The sequence below is a fragment of the Chlamydomonas reinhardtii genome, chromosome 2 (genome assembly GCF_000002595.2).
Source record: "Chlamydomonas reinhardtii strain CC-503 cw92 mt+ chromosome 2, whole genome shotgun sequence".
In the NCBI taxonomy this organism is placed as follows: domain Eukaryota; kingdom Viridiplantae; phylum Chlorophyta; class Chlorophyceae; order Chlamydomonadales; family Chlamydomonadaceae; genus Chlamydomonas; species Chlamydomonas reinhardtii.
The window spans coordinates 5,944,863-5,963,162 of record NC_057005.1 but is presented as its reverse complement, the minus strand read 5'-3'; the positions used below and the strand labels follow the sequence as shown (position 1 = coordinate 5,963,162).

At 64.2% G+C, this 18,300-nt stretch overlaps 2 protein-coding genes across 2 annotated transcripts; one reads left to right on the top strand and one right to left on the bottom strand.

Annotated features, from left to right (window-relative positions):
• The first annotated feature begins 73 nt into the window (after positions 1-73).
• Positions 74-4,359, top strand: CHLRE_02g112000v5 (uncharacterized protein). The gene is made up of 11 exons (XM_001699637.2): positions 74-360; positions 477-703; positions 998-1,178; positions 1,388-1,483; positions 1,651-1,764; positions 1,879-2,004; positions 2,176-2,239; positions 2,372-2,532; positions 2,699-2,824; positions 3,010-3,108; positions 3,279-4,359. The coding sequence occupies exons 2-11, from the start codon at positions 621-623 to the stop codon at positions 3,702-3,704; spliced, it is 1,476 nt and encodes a 491-aa protein (XP_001699689.2). The 5' UTR covers positions 74-360; positions 477-620; the 3' UTR covers positions 3,705-4,359.
• A 913-nt stretch (positions 4,360-5,272) lies between these two features.
• On the bottom strand, positions 5,273-17,173 carry CHLRE_02g111950v5 (uncharacterized protein). Its single transcript, XM_043059901.1, has 23 exons — positions 16,790-17,173; positions 16,607-16,691; positions 16,213-16,296; positions 15,578-15,978; positions 15,235-15,372; positions 14,783-14,842; positions 13,981-14,574; positions 13,673-13,839; positions 13,502-13,526; positions 13,136-13,218; positions 12,790-12,896; positions 12,553-12,614; positions 12,198-12,291; positions 11,110-11,985; positions 10,864-10,954; positions 9,836-10,666; positions 9,607-9,680; positions 9,285-9,462; positions 8,956-9,057; positions 8,704-8,803; positions 8,405-8,529; positions 8,174-8,271; positions 5,273-7,927 (listed from the first exon to the last, which is right to left on the bottom strand). Exons 1-23 carry the CDS (start codon positions 17,079-17,081, stop codon positions 7,666-7,668), a joined length of 4,929 nt encoding a protein of 1,642 aa, XP_042927535.1. The 5' UTR covers positions 17,082-17,173; the 3' UTR covers positions 5,273-7,665.
• Between the last annotated feature and the right edge of the window lie 1,127 nt (positions 17,174-18,300).

Here is an 18,300-nt window from a genome sequence, read left to right as displayed (position 1 = left end):
CCCCCTGACAAAGTTGAAAGTAAGTGCATAATGCCTTCATAAAGCTCTACAATTCTGAGCATAGGGTAAGATCCTGAGCATTCTACCCCCGCACCCTGGGCACGGTTTGGTGTGTACACGATGGGGCCACACTGACCCGAACCCCTCAGCCCTCAGCCCTATCGCTATGTCAGTAAAACATTTAAGAGACCCTCACCGCGTGCGAGCGGGAAGACATTGCTTTAAACGTGCAAGCGTTCGCTGCCAAAACCCCAGCCCTGCACGTGCAGGCGCCGCTTCTCAGAACAATGCCAGTTGACCGCTAGTAGGGTAAAGGCCCATAGGATTGAACAGGACGCGAAGGCAATGGCGCAACCCAAGGTACTTGCGGTTTGGCTTAGCAGGCGCAACGAACCGCGAGTCAATTTCACTCCCGACTGCACTCATGAATGTTTAAGATGTGTTAAATCTCATTTACTCGATTGCCGCCTACACAGGCCGCGAGGAACGGTGGCGACTGCCCGGCAACGAAAAGGGCCGGAGACGGGTGTTTCGCTGATGCCGCAGGCAGAAACGATGAAGGAACGTTGCACTCAAATCCCTCCGTTCTGCTTCTTGAGGATGACCCCCACGCGCCCGAGATGCCATGGGGCTCTGGGACGGACTCGTATCGGAAAGCCCTCCGCTCGGCCTTGTGCGTGTTAGCGCTCGGCGTCCTTGGCAGGTAGTTCTGGGCAGGGCGGTGGCTGTTTGGAGGAGGTGGGCGGGCGCCTGTACAGCGGGCGGGTGTGGGCACGGGACGGTGCGCAGCAGGTATCGTAGTACAGAGCGGCGTGCAGGTGCTGAGCACGTGTGCTCAGCAGGTGTGCTCAGCAGGTGTGCCTTTACATGGGAGCATGCGCACAGGCGGAAGGAATGCATAGCGAGGGACAGAAAGGAGAGGGGGGGTGGCTGTGAACACTTCTGTGCCGTCCTCGACCCTTTCTGCACCCCGCCTCCGCCCCATGCCGTTGTGTAGTACCGTTCTGCCTGTACCGTACGCATTTTCAAAGACCGGCATCGGGCTGGGCGCGCTCACCATGGGGCTGGTGGCGGTGGCGAACGACATCACATGCTGCATGATGATCCGTGCCGCCGCGCACGTGGGCTGCAGCACCTACGAGCAGCTGTCGGAGTGGGCGGGCGGCAAGAAGGCGCGGGTACGTGCCATGACTAGCTGGGGCGAGGCTTGGTGGGCACACTGCTGCGAGGTGCATGCGGTGGCTTGCACGCAACGGTGCTCGTGCCGTACGCCGCACCGGCACGCAGTCGTTTGGGAGGATGGGTCCCCATTTCAGCAAAGAGCTAAATCGATTGGCACACAGGCGCCCGCTGACTTGCGCCACCCGACCCTGCTGCCCCTGCGCAGGTGTTCACGCAGGTGTCCCTCATCTTGCTGCTGTACGGCACGCTGTGCGGCGGCCTGGCGTTCCTCTCGGACGTGGCACGTGTCATGGTGCAGCACGTGAGTCAGGGGGCGCAGGGGGCAGGCTGGAGGGAAGGTGAGCGCGGAGCAGCCCGGTGGATGGCTGTGAAGGTTTGCAGGCTCGGTGCATAAGCCCGCTGACACACTGACAGGTCCTGTTGGCTCCGGTCTGATGTGCTCATCGCTGACCTTTCCGCGCACCGCAGGGTCTCGGCCCCGGCCGCGCGCCTGCCCTGCTGGAGTCGGACGGGCGGCCCGTGATGGTGCTTACGGTGCTGACGGTGCTGCTGCCGCTGTGTCTGCAGCGGCACATTCGCCAGGTGCGGCAAATGTGGACGTACGAATGCTGATGTTGCAGCCGTGGTGCTGGGTGGCAAGTAGAAAGGATGGCACGATTCCTGCACCGCGTCTTCCCTGTGGTCATTGTCCTGCAGTTTGAGAAGGCCGCCACGGCGGGCGTAGTGGTGGTGGTGGTCCTGTGCGCCATCATCGTCACGCGGGCGGTGCAGCTGGGCTTCCCCGCAGTGGCCAGTGGGGAGCTGGACGTGCTGGCCGTCAAGGTGCGGCGGGGCGTGGGGCGCGTGGGTGCTGGCCAGTGAGCGACAGATGGGCCCATCGTTGATACTGAGGGAAGCAGCGCCGCGGGCGGCGCCAGCGCCTCTGCCTTGGTTGGTCTTTGGTTGTTCGGGAGCTTGGATCCATGTGCACTTACTGTACAAGCTGCCTGGCAGGTGGATGAGCACTTGCCGGAGGCGTTTGCGGTGCTGGGATTTGCGTTCTACATGCATCCCATGCGTAAGTGGGGGCAACATGGGACGAATAATGATACGGCCGACTGTGCTGCATTTGACGCAACGCTTACGTGCGCCTTGAAAGCGCAAAGCGCAACCGCCCTGACCGTAGTTGCGTGTCGTACAACGCATGCAGTGATGCCGCTGCTGAAGGAGATGCCCGCCGGCCCCGCCGGCATGCGGCTGACGGAGAAGGCCGTACACATAACGTTGTTCGGTGTGGCGTGCGGCGTGTATGGCACGGTGGGCATATTCGGCGCCGCCATCTTTGGGGCCTCCACGGAGAGCAACATCATGGTGCGAGCGAGCGCGGGTTATACGTCGTGTCGCGGACTCGTGATGTGCTTTGCCCAATCGCCCCCACGCACACGGTCTGCTGACCTGGGAGCAATGCGCCGCCCACTGTCGCTTGCGACCCGCTCCAGTCCTTTTGACGAACAGTTTTGCGCGGGGCCGTGTGCAGGTGAACGACCTGCTTCCGGGCCACCCCACTGCCACGCTGGCGCTGTACGCCTCCCTCCTAGTGTACCTGTGCTGCGGCATGGTCACCACACACTACGCGCTGCGGGCGTCGCTAGACCTGCTGGTGGTGCGTGCGGGCCGGCGTGCGTGCAGGCTTGGGCGTGGGCATGACCATGTGCAAATGCGAAGCGGCACACTTGACTAGAATGCATGGGCGCGCTGAAGTGCGGACCGGAAGGTCGGTGACGCGCCTCTCGCGTTCGCGTGTATGTCCTGAGTGTTCCTGGCCGTCCGGACCTCTGTGATGTGCAGGCGGGCCCTGACGCCCCATTCACGTGGACCCGGCGTGTTGCGGAGACGTGTGGCATCCTCACCGCCGCCACAACCGTGGCGCTCCTGTTTCCCACACAGGTGGGGGCCCGCCACGTGCTGCCTGGGGCCCTCAGCCGCAACCATCGCGCGCTGTATCCCGGACTTGAGGATGCAGTCCGCAATACCGCGCCGTGCTACACATGTGTGCTGCCTGCACACTCCCACTGCGCCGCCAAACTCCGCGCACAACCACTTTACACCAACCGCAGGCCGAGAAAATCTTCGCGCTCACGGGGTGTACGGCGGTGTGCCTGGTGTGTTACGTCATCCCGGTCGGAATCCACCTTGCCGTGCAACGGGACATTGACCGGATTCAGAACCAGGACAATCAGCCGGCCGCTTCTGTGGCAGACGGTGGCGCAACGGATGGAGACCTGCGGGACCCGCTGCTTGCGCCGGCGGCGGCGCGGCCGCATGAGAGCGGGGGCCGGGACAGTGCCCGCGCCGATGTGCGTGTGGCGGGAGCGGGTGGGCAGGTCCGGCAGGACAAGGTTGTAGAGAGTGCACTGGGCAGGTTTACGTCACGTGTGGCGCTGCCGGCGTTCATTTTGATGGTGGGTGTGGGCTTCAGTGTGGCAGGGCTGTACGTGGGGTTGGTTGACCTCCTCAACTACCTCAATGACCGTGGCAGCTAAAGCGTTGGCAGAGTAAGATGGCGAGGATTGGAGCCCGTGTTCTTGCAAAGCTTTGTCGGGTGGTGCGGACTGGGCGGTGCTCGAGCCGTCCCAGTATGCGCGCTCGTGTGGCCCGGCCCCCATATGCTGTGGTGCGTCTGTCGACTGACCGGTAAATCGAGATGTGGATTGTAGGGCGGGCATTCGGTTGACAGACACATCAACTGACAGGTGCTGTGACGGTGTGTGTGTATGGAGTGGGCTACGTCTTAGGTTCCGTATTTCCGTGCACTACTGTGGGTGACGGCCGAGTGTTGTCTGCATCCTCTTTGTGCAACGTGTGCACGTCTTTGCTTGCGTACTTCGATCAGCAGGCGGATTCTATTCATGCAATTTTTAGGTGGCATCGGATTAGACTGTATGGGCTAGCGGGGCAGTTAGTGCTAGACTGCTACCCTTGCCGTATCGTAAGCATCGGGTCGGCCGCGGTCCCGCACTTGACGAGAGAACAAGAGGACAGCTGCTAGGACTGCTTGTGCTGAGGACCCGGGCCCGGCTGGTACGGATCTGCCGTACGGCTGGACATCAGACGCCAATAGTTGCATTGTTATCACAATGTGTTGCGATCGCGCGGTGCACTTTGACACATGCCCATCACATGCCCATCACATCTGCGCCGTAATGTGGATGACGTCCTGCGCCCCCTTACATACAACCCCCGACCCCCGACCCCCTCCTGGGCCCTGGGGTTGTTTAGACCCTGGAGCGCGTCCACACGGGTTCAAAAACGTCTTTCGGCCGCACGTGGGTGACATGTAGCTGGGATTGTGTGTGTGTGTGTGCGTGTGTGTGTGTGTGTGTGCGTGTGTGTGTGTGTGTGTGTATGTGTATGTGCAGAGTGGGGGCTGAGTGCGTGCTGACGCACGGGCGAATGGAGAGCCAAAGCGCGCTCATCACGCTTCTGACTGCAGCCGTCCAACCTTGACCGCACTCGCAATCGCAGCTCGCGCTCAAGGTTGCAGACATAGGACACCTGGGTGAGAACCTGGAGGTCCACTGCAAGTGGCTGTCGGGCCTGGAGGAGGAGTTCTTCCGCCAGGGTGACAAGGAGACCGCTCTTCGACCGCACCAAGCAGGGCGATCTGAGAGGAGCCCGGGTAACAGTAGCATGCTCATCAGCACGGGCGTGCCGCACTCAGGCATGCAGTAATGCAACCGCAAACCGCCCTTGTTTCCATCACGCCCCCCCCCCCCGAGTGGCAGGGTGCTTCCCACGAAACATGGCGCTGAGCCCACACCACCCGACTCGCGCACCATGTCCTCGCGGTTGTTTTTGGGGGTCACGTTGCTTGCCTCGCGCCTAGCGCCATAGCTTTTACGCGGCAGTGCATCACGCCTCCTGTCCCTCCCTCCCTCCCATACATGTCGTGCTGGGCACCGGTGGCGCTGGTGTTCTCCAGGTTGGTTTCGGGCGCATCCTTTCTGGTAGTCCCAAGCAACGCCCGGCCGCCGTCGTCCAGCCCAGCCATCCCAATACAGCAGCCGCTTTCTGTCAGCCAGCCATGGGCGCGACCGTCCACAGCGTTTACCGTCGGTTACGAGGTAACATGTGAATTCGCAACTTGCGCTACTGACTGCCTACTCTCGTGCCACCTGCAAGCCCACTCCGCCGTCCGCTCTGGTCTACGTACGCATTCGTTCCCACCACACTCGTCACCACATCATGTCCATGTCTGAGGCCGTAGCTGTACTGAAATAGACTCATTTCCCAGACTTGGGCGGGGTCGGTTTGCAAAGGCCCCGCCAGCCAGGTGTCTGCTCAGTCCAGCGGCCGCAGCCGCACACATCCAAACACATGCTGACAGCGGTGCCTCACACAGCTGCCACACTACCGTATGCAAGTGAAGATGTACTACTAGCTTTATACATCGCTACGAGCAGTAGGTACCGGTACATCAATTATCCCACGCGAGGCCTCCTTGAAAGCGCTAGCCCTTCCACAACCTTTCTTCTGACGCCGCCAAGCACTCGCGCCCAGCTTATCCCCGGGAACGTTTGTGCGGATACGATGCCGGAGAGCAGCTCCACCGGGCGTCAAGGCAGCGCAACGCCAGGAACATTCCTCGGCAGCTCGAGATGTGCCGGCCAAATACCCGATACACTACTCACACTTCCTCCCGGTAATGCAATCTCACACAGTTCGTAAGTCAAGGCTCTCTCGTATGACGCACATTAAGCGCATTCCGCTCTAAGCTGGTAGTTAATTGGCGGGCACGGCGTTTCCGCGGTGGCCCTTCACTACTACATCGTGGGCCTGGCATCCATTTGCAGGCATGCATCCCCACGTTGACACCGTTGCAGGACTGCACCAGGCCTGCTGGCTCCAGGGAAGCCGGAATGCCGCGTCGCTCGCCTGTTAGTCAGCCTCACGCCGTCGCGACACCGTCGCAGGACCGGCCTCGCGCCACTCGGCTCCAGCACACCAGGCGCTCCGCGCTTCCCCTGGCAAGCAACCCCTTCCCCGGCCTGCATCCCGGTTGCAACAACCACTTGCATTAGCGGGGTCAAGCGCATCTCAACTACGGTATTGAGGGCGTCCCACAATGCGCGTCAGCGGCACCGCTGCTTGCGGCCGGCCGGTCAATTAAGTACCCGACGGAAGCACAGTTGCTAATCATATGCAACCCGCTCACCTAGCCGGCCATTGATAATAACGCACTGCTTGTACCGGAACACACCAAACACCAGCTTCAAAGCCGGTGTATCGTAATGCATTTGCTTCGAGTCAGCCGTGCAGTGAATAAACCAAGGGCAACGCGAAACTTCCTCACCGGAAACCTCGCCGATAACTACTCTTATGGCACTCTCCGCGGCGCTTTCGGTCGGACTTGCAGTACGGCAAGTAGCGCCGGATGCAGTGGCCGCGCACGTACTCGGTGGCCGTGGTGTTGCTGCATCCGAGGCACGCACCGTTAGCCCCCGCCGTTCTTTGTAGCCCTTGGTCTTGTGGTCCTTTCCGATGCAATCGATCCCATAAAGTGCAGTTTCAACTCCCAACAAGGAGGTGGCTGCCTTACCCACCGAGCTTCAGGGTGCTCAGACGCCCCCCCCTCCCGCCATTCCACACATGCCCTCTACCGCCACACCACCTGCACCCCAGAACACGTCCGCATGCGCCAACTCCCCAAAACTAGCAACAAGTGGCATACACCAGGCCGCGCCTTGTCCTAACGTCCTAGACTTGGTATCGGTACATCATGAACGGGTCCATGCACCCCAACACCCACCCGCAGTACCCATAAGCAGAGTGCAGCGACATCTCCGAGGTAAAGCTCTGTCCGGATACTGGTCACGTGATACGGCAGGCACGGCAGTACCATAACAACATCGCAGCGTCCGCCCGATACCACAATGCTTACGTGGCGAAGCAGAAACAGTGTGACTATAGGAATGCATTTCTGTTAGTCATGCCCCACAACATTCATGCACGGTACCCTGTAGAGGGAGCGCATGGGCAAAGCGTCGCTCCCCTGCCACTCCGCCGGGTCCAGGGGCGTTACCGCACCCAAACCCTCCGAAGCCGCAGCCCTTCGAGGTTCGCCACAGGCCAATCGGCCATGCTCCGACATGCAAGCGCTCCACCAAAGAGCGTGCGTTGGCCGCTGTAGCCCCCATGGCTGTCCATGGTACCAATCACACGTCGCACTTTCCAGTGCCCAGCGTGCTGTTGCCTCGTGTGGCTCGCGCCGCCTAGACGCCTGCCCGCAGACGTCCCCCCGGGACCCGTGCCGTCCTGCGCGCTCAACCTATCCTTACCAAACAACAGGCAGTCCGGCTTGAGCACATTCCAGTTGCCAGCTGTCTCTGCACACCGCACCTCGCGCCTGTGCTGCCTTGTCCGCCATCGCCAGCACCACCACCGCCATCGTTTGCTGTTGCTGCAGTTGCTATATGCAGCTGCTGCAGGCGCTGCCCCTGCCCCCTACAGTTGCGGTCCAGTGGCTTGCGTGGGCACGGGCGAGCCGTGCACATGCGGCGGCGGCTGTCCGTTGCCATTGCCCGCGGGCGTGGGCACCGCGCTGGCGGACTTTGGGCCGGTGGCGCGCCGCGCCATAAGCTGCTGCAGGAAGGCGAGCTGCGGCGACACCACGGCGGACCACTCGGCGGGCGGCTGCGGCGCGCAGGCGGCCGCCCAGCCCTCGCGCAGGGTGCGCAGCGTGGTGAGAATCTCCTCGAACTGGGGCCTGTGCGGTGGGGTTACATCATGATTACGGTAGCTAAGGAATGGTTGCCGGCAGGCAATCTTCTGGGGTACGGGAAGGAAAGGGGAAGGTGGTAAGGAGGTGCATGGCGTTGAGGTGCAGGGAGCGGGTGTGTCAAAGCTGGACTGGACTGGACCATTGAATGGCCAAGGGAGCTGTGAGGTTGATGCGGTGCCACGTCAGGCACGCGCTCACTGTTTCACAACAATGTGGGTGTTGGGGCCTTACCGCTTGGCCGGGTCTGGGTGCCAGCACCGCTCCGCAAGCTCCCTGAACCCGCGTGGAGTGTGCGGCGGGAATACGGGCCGCCAGCCCTCCAGCGCAACCTGCGCAAACGGTGCGACGACGCAGGTATCAGTGCCCTGCCGGTAAGTTGCCGCAATTCTACCAACGCCCCCACCTTAACCCTGCCCCACGGCATTCCCCCGCCCCATACAACAAACCACGCCCTGCACGCACCCTGGCCGGCAGCAGCGCCCTCGGCATTCCCTCCCAGGCTCGCTCCCCCGTGAACAGCTCGAACAGCAGCACGCCGTATGCGTACACGTCCACGGCCTTGCTCACGTGGCCGCACAGCAGCAGCTCTGTTGAAGGGCGAGAAGAGCGACACAACTCAGACACAGATAGCGCTTCGCTTGACTCATTCGGCATCCATGTAAGTGGTCTTGACATGCGCGTCCTTAACCTGGATGGTGCAAAATCATGCATGCAGCGCCGGTAAAGCATGGCACCGCACGTCACAGCATGGCCCCACCTACCTGGACTCATGTGTGACAGGGATCCGGCCGCCGTGGTGGCGCTGATGTGTGTGTCGGTGTTGGCGGCCGATATCATGGTGGAAAGCCCGAAATCCGACACCTGCATGTCAGTGGGTCAGCACATACAATATGTGTTATACGCGCTTGCAAGTCATCGCCACTGTATGTGTGCGTACAACAATGATGTGCGGTATGTGTGCATTTGTTCACGTATGCTCCGAGTCCACAGCCCTTGTGTACAATGCGCCTTACCTTGGCGCACAGGCCCACTCGCGGCCCACGTTCAGCCGCCAGCACATCCGCTGCCGCCACTGTGCCGCTGCCGCCCGCAAGCAAGCCCAGGTGCCCTTGCGCCTGCGCATGCGGAGGAAACAAGAACGGATATGTATGCGGCGCCGTGTGGGGGCCAAGCGGCTCTAGACAAGCGGCGCCATTGAACCCACCCACTCAACGTCAGGCCGAAGGCACGCCCTGCGGCTGGGCCCACCTACCCACGTACCCTGCCACCCTGCCAGTCGCCACACTCCGGGCTTTGTCCCTGTCCTGAGATAGTATGTCCCCACACACGTCAGGTCCCGCACCTGCAAGTCTGCGACCAAGGGCGCCGCAGTGTTGAGGATGGAGGTGGCTGCGGACATGGACTGCTGCGGCTGAAGCTGCTGCGCCGACGGCGCCGTGTCCAGCGCCCGCCCCACCGCCTCCCAGCCGTCAGGCGACACCACGATCTGCTTCAGCAGCACGTTGCTGGCCTTGACGTCACTGCGGGCCAAGAAGGGGAAAGCAGCCATGCACGAGTAAGAGGGAGGCGTGGGCGGGGCAGCGGTGTGGGCATGTCGCACTGGATCGGTGAAGGTCGACGGGCAAAAGCGGCGCGTGGGTGGCAAAGGAGCTTAGGGGGCTTACCCGTGCACCACCCCGTGTGCGTGCAGGTGCAGCAGGCCGCTCGCCACGTCCGCCGCGAGTGCCAGCATCAGCCCCTGCGACCGGCGACATGCAGGCGACGGCGCGGCACCAAGTCAGAGCCGAGCACAAGTAGGCAGCCGGTCAGCAGGCGGACGGGCGCACACAGCCGACAATAGCTGCCCACAGCGAACAAGACGGTACAGCGAACCGCACGACCAGACAGACTCACGTAGCGGATGCCTGGTTGCACTTCCGCCACAAGGTCGGCCGCAGAGCTCAGGCCGGTTCCCGCCATCAGCCGCGCCCCGGAGGCGCCCGTGCCGGTGTGCGTGCCAGTGCCCGTCGTGGTGCTGCCCAAGGCGCTGCCGGCCGCACTTGGCGGCGTGGGGCGCGCCCCCGGCCCTAACGCGCCGCCACCCGCCGCCCCAACCGGCGCCGCGCCGCCTGCGGCGGCTTCGGCTGCCGCCACCGCGGCCGCCAGCGCGCCGGGCGGCGGCGCCACCAGCGTGTCATCATCCACCACACTGCCCGGCGCCCCGGCACCGCCGCTCGCGGCGCCGCCCTTGCCATCCTTGCTGAGCGGTGCGGTGCTGTTTCGCAGGAATGACGCGTCTGAAAAGTCGGTGAGCCCGATGCTGCCGATCGTGAACTCCGACCCGGACACAGGCGCAGCCTGCTGCTGCTGCTGCTGCTGCTGCTGGTAGTGGTGGTGGTGGTGGTGGTGCTGTGCGTTGCCCTCGCGGCGGCTGGTCGGCAGCACCTGCGCCTGCATGCGCGGCGGCGGCGGCGCCTGCCGCGCGGCGTGGATTTGCTGCTGCTCCCGCTGGTACGCCTGCAGGTCGTTCTGGTACTGTCGCATGCGCTGCTGCTCGTCCGCCTGGCGCCGCATCTCCTCCGCCTGGCGCCGCAGCATCACGTCCTCGCTCGTACCGCCGCCGGCGCCGCCCGCACCACCGCCTGCACCTGCAGCCGACGCCAGCGCCAGGTCCGCAACGGCTCGGGCGTAGTCACTGGCATCCAGGTCGCCGTTGTCACCCGCCGCCGCCACCGCCGCCGCCGCCTGGAGGAGCACATGCGGGCAATCCAGGTGAGCTGACTCAATTCACTTCACGACAGGCGGCACAAGAGCTTTTTCACACGACCGTCCCACCGTACCGTTTCGCCATGCGCTGTGCCCACTGTGCCGCGCCAACTCGCTCCCCATGTCCACACAGCACCAGCTGACACACACACACACACACACACACACACACACACCTGCTGCAGGAGGTACATCATGGCCATGCGGTCAGCAGCCGCAGCGGCAGCGGCGTTGTCGCCATTCGCCGCCGCCGCGCCGACCGGGTTCCTAGGGGAGGAAAGGAGAGGGGCGGTCACGCGGCGCAACCGTCACAGGGCTTGCAAGCGGCGTGCGCCGGCATCGACCCGTCTACGTTACCCACTGCAGCATTTCCATAGCAACGCCCCGGCCACCCCGCGCCCCGCCAACTGGTTACTGCTTACGTGAAGGATGACGACACAAACGATGTCGCTGCAGTCGGCGCACCCGCCAGCGTCGTGCTGACAGCTATCTGGGTGCTGCCGATGCCGCCAGCGCTGTAGCCGCCCGGCATAACCCCGGCGACGCCGCAACCTGCCGCCGCGGCCGCAGCCGCAAGGCTGGGTCCATCACCAGCAATGCCGCCGGCACCGCCGTCTTCTTGCACAGGCCACATGGATGACGGCAGGTTGCTGGCGCGAGCCGTCGCGCCGCCGCGACCGCTACCCGCACCGCCGCCGCCGCCGGCACCTGTGCCTGCCGACAGAGAGCTCGTGTCCAGCTGAACCCCGTTGGAGCCCTCCACAGATGGCCGCTGGTCAGGCATGGGCTTGCTATGGTTGGGGTTGCTGCCCGTCGCGCTGGCGGGCGCCGTCGTGGGCGTGCCGTCGCCGCCAGGCCCGACCATCTGTGCAGCGCCTGCGGCGTTGCCCGCCGCAGCGGCGGCTGCGGCGGCGCGGCGCCCCGCGTCGGGTGTGTTGGCGGGCGGTATCTGCCCCTTCATCTGCCCCACCAGCCCCAGCAGGTTCAAGCACGCGCCGCCCTCTGCGGCCGTGCCGAGATGCTGGTACGCGCCGCCCGGCCGGCCCGCACCCGGGACCAGGCCCGCGGCGGCGGCGGCACTGCCGCCTGCAGCCGCGACTGGTTGCGCTCCGCACGTGGCGCCTGGCACGGGCGAGCGCCATGCGAAGGCGCCAGCCAAGTCGCCTTGGGGGCCGCCGGCGGCTGCGCCGCCGTGCTGGTTGGCGTGGATGGCTCGGCGCCAGTCCCAGGGCCAGGGCCGGCCGCGGTGAAATATGCCCCTGTCCAGCGCCGCACGTAGCGATCCGCCGTCGCAGTACCTAAAGATAAACGAGGACAGACACATGTGGGTGCGGATCCGGCAGAAATCAGCATGGTGGGCAGCGTCAAAGGTGCAGCCAGCCGTGCGCCCCACATCGGGCCGCAGGCCCGCCACCTGGCATGGACTTGGAGAAAACGCTCGTCTGTAGCGCACACGCAGGATAGCACGTATCCTAGACGGAGCCGCCTCCCAGCCAACGCTTGGACCCACTCGAGCACCAGCAGCAGCTCGTGCCCGTGGTCCTCGCCGCCGCCACTCATGTCTCCGGAGCGCGCGGCACCGGAGCCGCCGCGGCCGCCCCGACCTGTGAACGCGCGTGAAACCCAAGTCGGTCTCGTGTGCCCCCGTGCGTGCGAGCATGCGATGCAAAGAACACGAAGCGCACGTGTCTTACATCGATGCCAGGGGACAGGTGTGAATCAAGCGCGGCAGCTGCACACGTGTGTAGCCTACACAGCCACACATGGCACAGCCGCGGCCTGTCCCTGTCGTTCCTGTTTCACCCCCGTCTCATGTCTTGTCAGTCAACACCTCTGCTTCTGCCCCGCAGGCCCGGCGCGCTTACCCCTGTCGTCTTGCTCGGCGGGGCCCTCCTCTGGTATCTTGGCGGCCCGGCTGCGCTTGCCCCTGCGCAGCGCGAGGTGTAGCAGTGGCCCGCAGCAGCAGGATGTCAACCGGCAGCCCCACATCAACAGCAGCATAGCAGCATAGTAGCAACACAGGCACGACGCCACGACAGCACGACATGAGCAACAGCACTGCCTAAAGACACCCCGCGGCCATGCCGTCCGTGCGCACTCACTCCAGGCGCTCGCCCACGCTGTCGCGTATGGGCCGGAAGGAATAGCAGTAGGTCTGCACGATGGCCGGGTGGTTGATGGCGCTGGATATGGCTGCTTCCATCACCGCCTGCGAGACATGAGGCCAGAGGCTGTCATTTGTCAGTCACAGGCCGAGCGGGCCGGCGGGCGCGCGTCGTCGTCGTGACACTACTTCAGGGCCTGGCGTGAGAGTTAGTTTGATATTAGGGATTGCTGAATCCATCGCCGATCCAGACTGCAAGTAGGGTCCGTGCGACATGGCACGCTGCGCAATGCGCTGCCCCTAGAGGTGTCCCTGCAGACGTCCCCCGGCGGCCGCACACGCACCATGTGACGGCGCCGCGCGTCCCCACTGAGGGAGGCCGGCAGCACCTGAGCCTTTAAAGCCACCAGCGTGCCGTGCCAGATCCCTGCGCGCACATGTAATATGTGTGTGTGTGTGTGTGCGTGTGTGTGTGTGTTACAGAGCACGAGGTTGTGTGTTTGTGGGTGCGTGTTCAAAGCAGTAGGCGAAATACGGGGCGGGACTGGCACGGATGGGGTGTCGGGCCAAACTGCAACCAGGCTTGTCGCCTGGGCTACAGGGCCAGAGCTGTCACGCACACCGTGTGCAACGGGATGCAATTGGGCACGCTTTGCCGCCTGCCGCACGGTCGGCCGCACGCTGAGCCGCCTCAGCGCCCCGGGCCGCACCTTTGTACACCTTGCCGAAGGAGCCCTGCAGCAGGAGGAACAGGGCACATTGTTGCATTGCCATTTCTAAGGGAGAACCGCGAAGGAAAGTACTAAGCAAAACCCTTCTTTCCTTCTAAGGCACTGCCCCCACGCTGTTCCACACGCGCCGATGGGCTGCCCGCCGCCCACCTGGCCGAGCAGGTGCATCACCCGCACATCCAGGGAGGCGCCGCCGCCGCCGCCGCCCTGGCTGCCGCCGCCTTTGCGGCTGCCGCGCGCGGCCTGCTGCCTGGCGGCGTTGGCCAGCAGCTGGAAGCGAGCCACCTCCACCTCACCCAGCCCCACACCGGAACCACCTACAAGACACGGGGAGGCGGGAACCGGGCATGGGGTTGGGTTCACGGGACGGCTGTGTGTAACCTGGCATGGCGTGTCAACGTGCGTGCCGAAGCACGGCCTGGTCTCTACGCCCAGCAGATGTTGAGTCAACGACGCACCGTCCCGTCCGTCGCCCGGCCGTTGCACCATCGTCATGGTTGAGCCCTCAATGGTCACGCCGCTACTGGTGCTGCTACTGCTACTGGTGATGCTCTCCTCATCCGACTCATTGCCACTCATGCCCCCGCCGCCGTTGAGCTCAGCCCGACCCATCACGCCGCCGCTGCTGCCGCCGCCGCGTGCCTCGCCCCTGTACCGGCTCGCTCCCGGCGACATCGCTGCAGGGCCGGCACGCTTCGCGCCGCGGCCGCCACGGCCGCCGCCACTGTCAAGCAGTAGCCCACGTTCGCCGCTCGCGCCCGGAGGCGTCGACGCCGACGGCGGCCGACTGCCTGCCCCACTGGCCGCCGCCATGGACAACCCGACGGCGCCGCTGCGGCTGCTCCCCTTCTCCATGTCGACCAGCGCCACCGACACCGTGTCGCTGCTGGTGGGCGGGTACAGGGAGCCGTTGCGGCTGGCGGCGGCGTTGGCGGCGGCGGCGTTGGCGTTGGCGGCGGCGATCTCGGCCGCCGCCTTGGCCGACTCCTCATGGTGCCGAGAACGACTGCGCACGTACACCACAAGCAGCACCGCCGCCACTAGCAGCGTGGCTGCAGAGGGCGGAGGGCAGTGAGGAACAAGCGAATTCAAAACCAGAACAGGTGCCGGCGACAGGCACGCTTCGTGCCCCGGGGCAGCGTACCAACGCTGGCCACCGGAGCCTTCGCGCCCCCGCACGCAAGCACAACTCCCCTACATCCGCAGCAACAGGAGCAGCCGCGCCCAGCTGCACTTCACACTGCCTGCCAGCGGCCTCACCTCCCAGCCCCACGCCCAGCCCGACCGCCAGAGGTACGGTGTTGTCCTCAGGCGGCGGCCCTGTGGCGGAGCACAGCACCACCGGGCGGGGGAGAGCAGGGACGAGTCAATCAGTGCACTGCTACGACTGCCGCAGCCCACATGGCAGTGGCGGCAGCACGCACAACAAATGATAGGTACCGTTGTCCCACTGAACCCACATCGCCGCGCCCCACGCCTCCTGGCGCTCCTCCTAGCCTCCTCCTAGGGCCCCCCTATCATCCTCCTAGGGCCCCCCTATCCTCCTCCTGGCGCTCCTCCTATCCTCCTCCTAGGGCCCCCCTATCCTCCTCCTAGGGCCCCCCTATCCTCCTCCTAGGGCCCCCCTATCCTCCTCCTAGGGCCCCCCTATCCTCCTCCTAGGGCCCCCCTATCCTCCTCCTGGCGCTCCTCCTAGCCTCCGGCGCGCCTACCCGCCACATCTGTGGCGCTCTTGATGAAGGGCGCCAGTGCGGCGGCCAGGCACAGGTCGCCGCCCAGGTTGTTGAGACATTCCATGGAGATGGCGTTGTCGCACACGCCGTACGAGCGAGCGAAGTAGCTGTTGTAGCCTGTGGGGAAGGTATGAGTGGGTGGGTCGTTGTGTGGGTGGCATCTTGGCCCAGGCGAATGAGGGAACGAGTTGGGGTGGCCGAATGATGCCCGGCCGTCGGGATACCCTGCCCTGCCTCCCGAGCAGCAGCTGCGCTGGACGCCAGCTCCCTCACACACTCCCTCGGCACGCCCTGACGCCCCCCCTCCCAGCCCCGTGCCCACCTCCGTTGCTGCCCACGGCCCCATCCAGGATCTGGTTGTAGGTGCCGTACGCGACCATGTCCAGGTACGGGCTCATGCACGTGCGCGGTGAGGCAGCCGTCAGGGAGGGCGAGGTGGTCCAGCACAGTTGCGCCGCCGGGGGCGGCGCCGCCGCCCCGTCGCCAGCAATGGCGCCGGCGCCGCCACCGCTGCTACTGCCGCCTCCACTGCTACTAGTACTGCTACTGCCGGCGCCGCTGCTGACGTAGATGGTGCCGTTGGGCGCCATCACCAGGGCTGAGCCGTTGAGGAAGCGCACAGCGATGTTCCGCGGCACCAGCCCGGGCGGGTCCGCCACACCCGCCGCGGGCAGTGCGGGCGGCAGCGACTGCAGCTGCGTGTAGAACACGGTAAACGGCAGGCTGCGCGGAAAACGGGGCCCGGGCGGGAGGTAGCGGCGTGAGGTAGCGGGCAATACGGTAATTGTTTGTGCCCTTGTGAGTTTGCGGGCTGTGGAAAGGGCTCTGTGTGAGTGTGCCACCGCCCAGGGGCTAGGGGATGCTGGCAGAGTTCTGGCTAGCCCTGCTGCGTCCCATACCCTGCTGCATACTTCGGCTGGGTCCCCCCATGCATCATGCACAGCCGGGTTCACTCACCAGGCCTGGCGGTAGTTGATGGTGTTGAGGTAGCGCACCGAGCCGCCGTCCGAGCGGGACAACAGGTCCAGATGCTGTCCGATGCTGTGAGTGGCGGAGTGGTGAGGGAGTAGGGGGAGTAGGGGAGTAGGGCGCGGGGCGGGTTGTAGTAGGTGGTGGGTTGAGTCGACCGTGACTAGATTGGTCCCAGGCATCGTCGGCATCGTGCCTTCCATCGCCCGTACAGCGCACACGGGTGCCGGGCGCGCTGGCGCACGGAATCCTTCCACGCGGCCCCGTCATCACACAATCCACAGGTATTTCGGCTTACAGGCTGCCGGCTTCCGCGGCAGCACGCGCGATGGGCTCAAATCCCGGTGACCCCCGTGCGTGCCTGGCGCGTCACGCCGCTTACCCTCGGAGAATGCCCGTGAGCACCAGGTTTTCGAGCGACAGAGTCACATTGGGTTGCAGCCTGATCTTATTAGACAAGTAGTTGGCTGCGGTGGCAGAGGGCAGGGGGCGCTCAGGCAGGTCTGACAACACGCAAGGGGAGCAGACACGCTGTCACTTCCACTTGAGCTTCCGCGCGACTCACCCGACAGATGTGTGAGCGTGCCAACTCCCGCTCCGATAATGCGTAGGTCATTGTATATGCTCACCGGCTCCTTAGGCGCGTCCGCAAGGACAAAAGAGATGTCTGAGCGCAAATAAATGCGTTCAACGCCGGGCTTCGCCAGGACTGTCCAAAATTCAGCTGAAGTGGATACATTCCCTTCGCGCGACTCTTGGAGCACACGCCGAGCCCGAGTCAGCCCGAATTGGGGGCTCCACCACCAGACCGAGCCTTCCACATTCCAAAGCAATGTCATGAATAGAAAGATGACCATGCCGAGCGTAACTCGGCGGACTGGATTCATCTTCTCAGGCGCACGTCACATGTCCTGTTAGCGTTCAAGTCATTCCACCCATAGATGGAAGGAAACCTTCAACCTTTGTTTATTCTTCAGGATAAGAATGCTAGTCGCTGGCTCCCCGCTGATTGCCCTCACAGTGACCGCCTGTGCCGTACGCGCCGATTGGGGGGGCACGGGGTGGGGAGTGAGCGGAGGCAGCACGCAACCCGTGAGGTGCCGACGTTGACTTGGCAAGTCTGGTTGGGCTGCGCTCTGAAAAAAACCCAACACGTAAGTTAAAGCAGCATGGCTTGCTAGGTCCCAAGAGGGGTGCCATTACTGAGGATGCGCTCGCACCTGGTAGGCGGCTACAGACGGCTACAGCGGCAGCTAGCGGCAGCACGTTCTGCTGGTGCCTGAAGCTGGCGTGGATCTGGATCTCGCGCACGATCTGATGCAGCGTGTTAGTGGGCATTTTGGCCAGGAGGTATACTTGTGCACGTGTAAAGCCAGTGGGTCGGGTAGGGTCGGGTTTCCGGGCACCGCTGCACCGCTGCAGGTTCATGTCCCATGTCCTGTGCCTAAAGTAGTTGCGGCCTGATAAACAAAATTGCACCCAGCCCAGGCACCGACGATCATGGAAATACGTCGCCCCCACGCCGGAGACTGCCCGGGCCCCCCTCATAGGGTGTGGGAGGAAGGCCTGACGGCGCGCAAGTCCCACAGATTGCATTGGTTACAAGAGGGACCTGCTGACGCAGTTCACGAGCCAGTGACGTGAAAGCCCCAGCTCGTCATCAAGTCCTTTTACGACGTTTCCTGCTACATGGAGCCTCTTGTCCACAATGCCGGCCAGCCGCATGAACCAGGGATGCCCGCCGCTGTGTGGAAACCGACCACCGCACAGGGCCCCCAGCTCCTGTAGCGCCTGACGCAGTAGCTGGGGGCCCAGCGCTGTTGCACTCCAGCTGGGCTGGCTGCGGCAGGACCTCCTCGCCTGCGTCTGCAGACGCGGCGCCTGAGGTGCCCATGCACACACGTTTGTGGCTGGCTGCGGATCCACAAGCCGCTGGCACAGTACTGACTGCAGGTCCTCTTCAGTCGGCAGGCTCCGACGCAACTGCATGCATACGTGTTCAGGGGAGCGGGTGGTGGGGAGTAGGACCCCTCGAGGGGGCATGTGTGGGTTGGCGTGGGGGGCGCATCCGAGCAC

Excerpts from the sequence above, each read along its gene's own strand:
- CHLRE_02g112000v5 (XM_001699637.2), top strand. The coding sequence starts at position 621 with ATGCCATGGGGCTCTGGGACGGACTCGTATCGGAAAGCCCTCCGCTCG. Across the intron at positions 2,240-2,371 it reads GTTCTACATGCATCCCATGC|TGATGCCGCTGCTGAAGGAG; the intron begins GTAAGTGGGGGC and ends CAACGCATGCAG. Across the intron at positions 3,109-3,278 it reads CGCTCCTGTTTCCCACACAG|GCCGAGAAAATCTTCGCGCT; the intron begins GTGGGGGCCCGC and ends CACCAACCGCAG.
- CHLRE_02g111950v5 (XM_043059901.1), bottom strand. The coding sequence starts at position 17,081 with ATGGTCATCTTTCTATTCATGACATTGCTTTGGAATGTGGAAGGCTCG. Across the intron at positions 16,692-16,789 it reads CACGCTCACACATCTGTCGG|CCAACTACTTGTCTAATAAG; the intron begins GTGAGTCGCGCG and ends CTGCCACCGCAG. Across the intron at positions 8,804-8,955 it reads GAGTGGGCCTGTGCGCCAAG|GTGTCGGATTTCGGGCTTTC; the intron begins GTAAGGCGCATT and ends ACTGACATGCAG.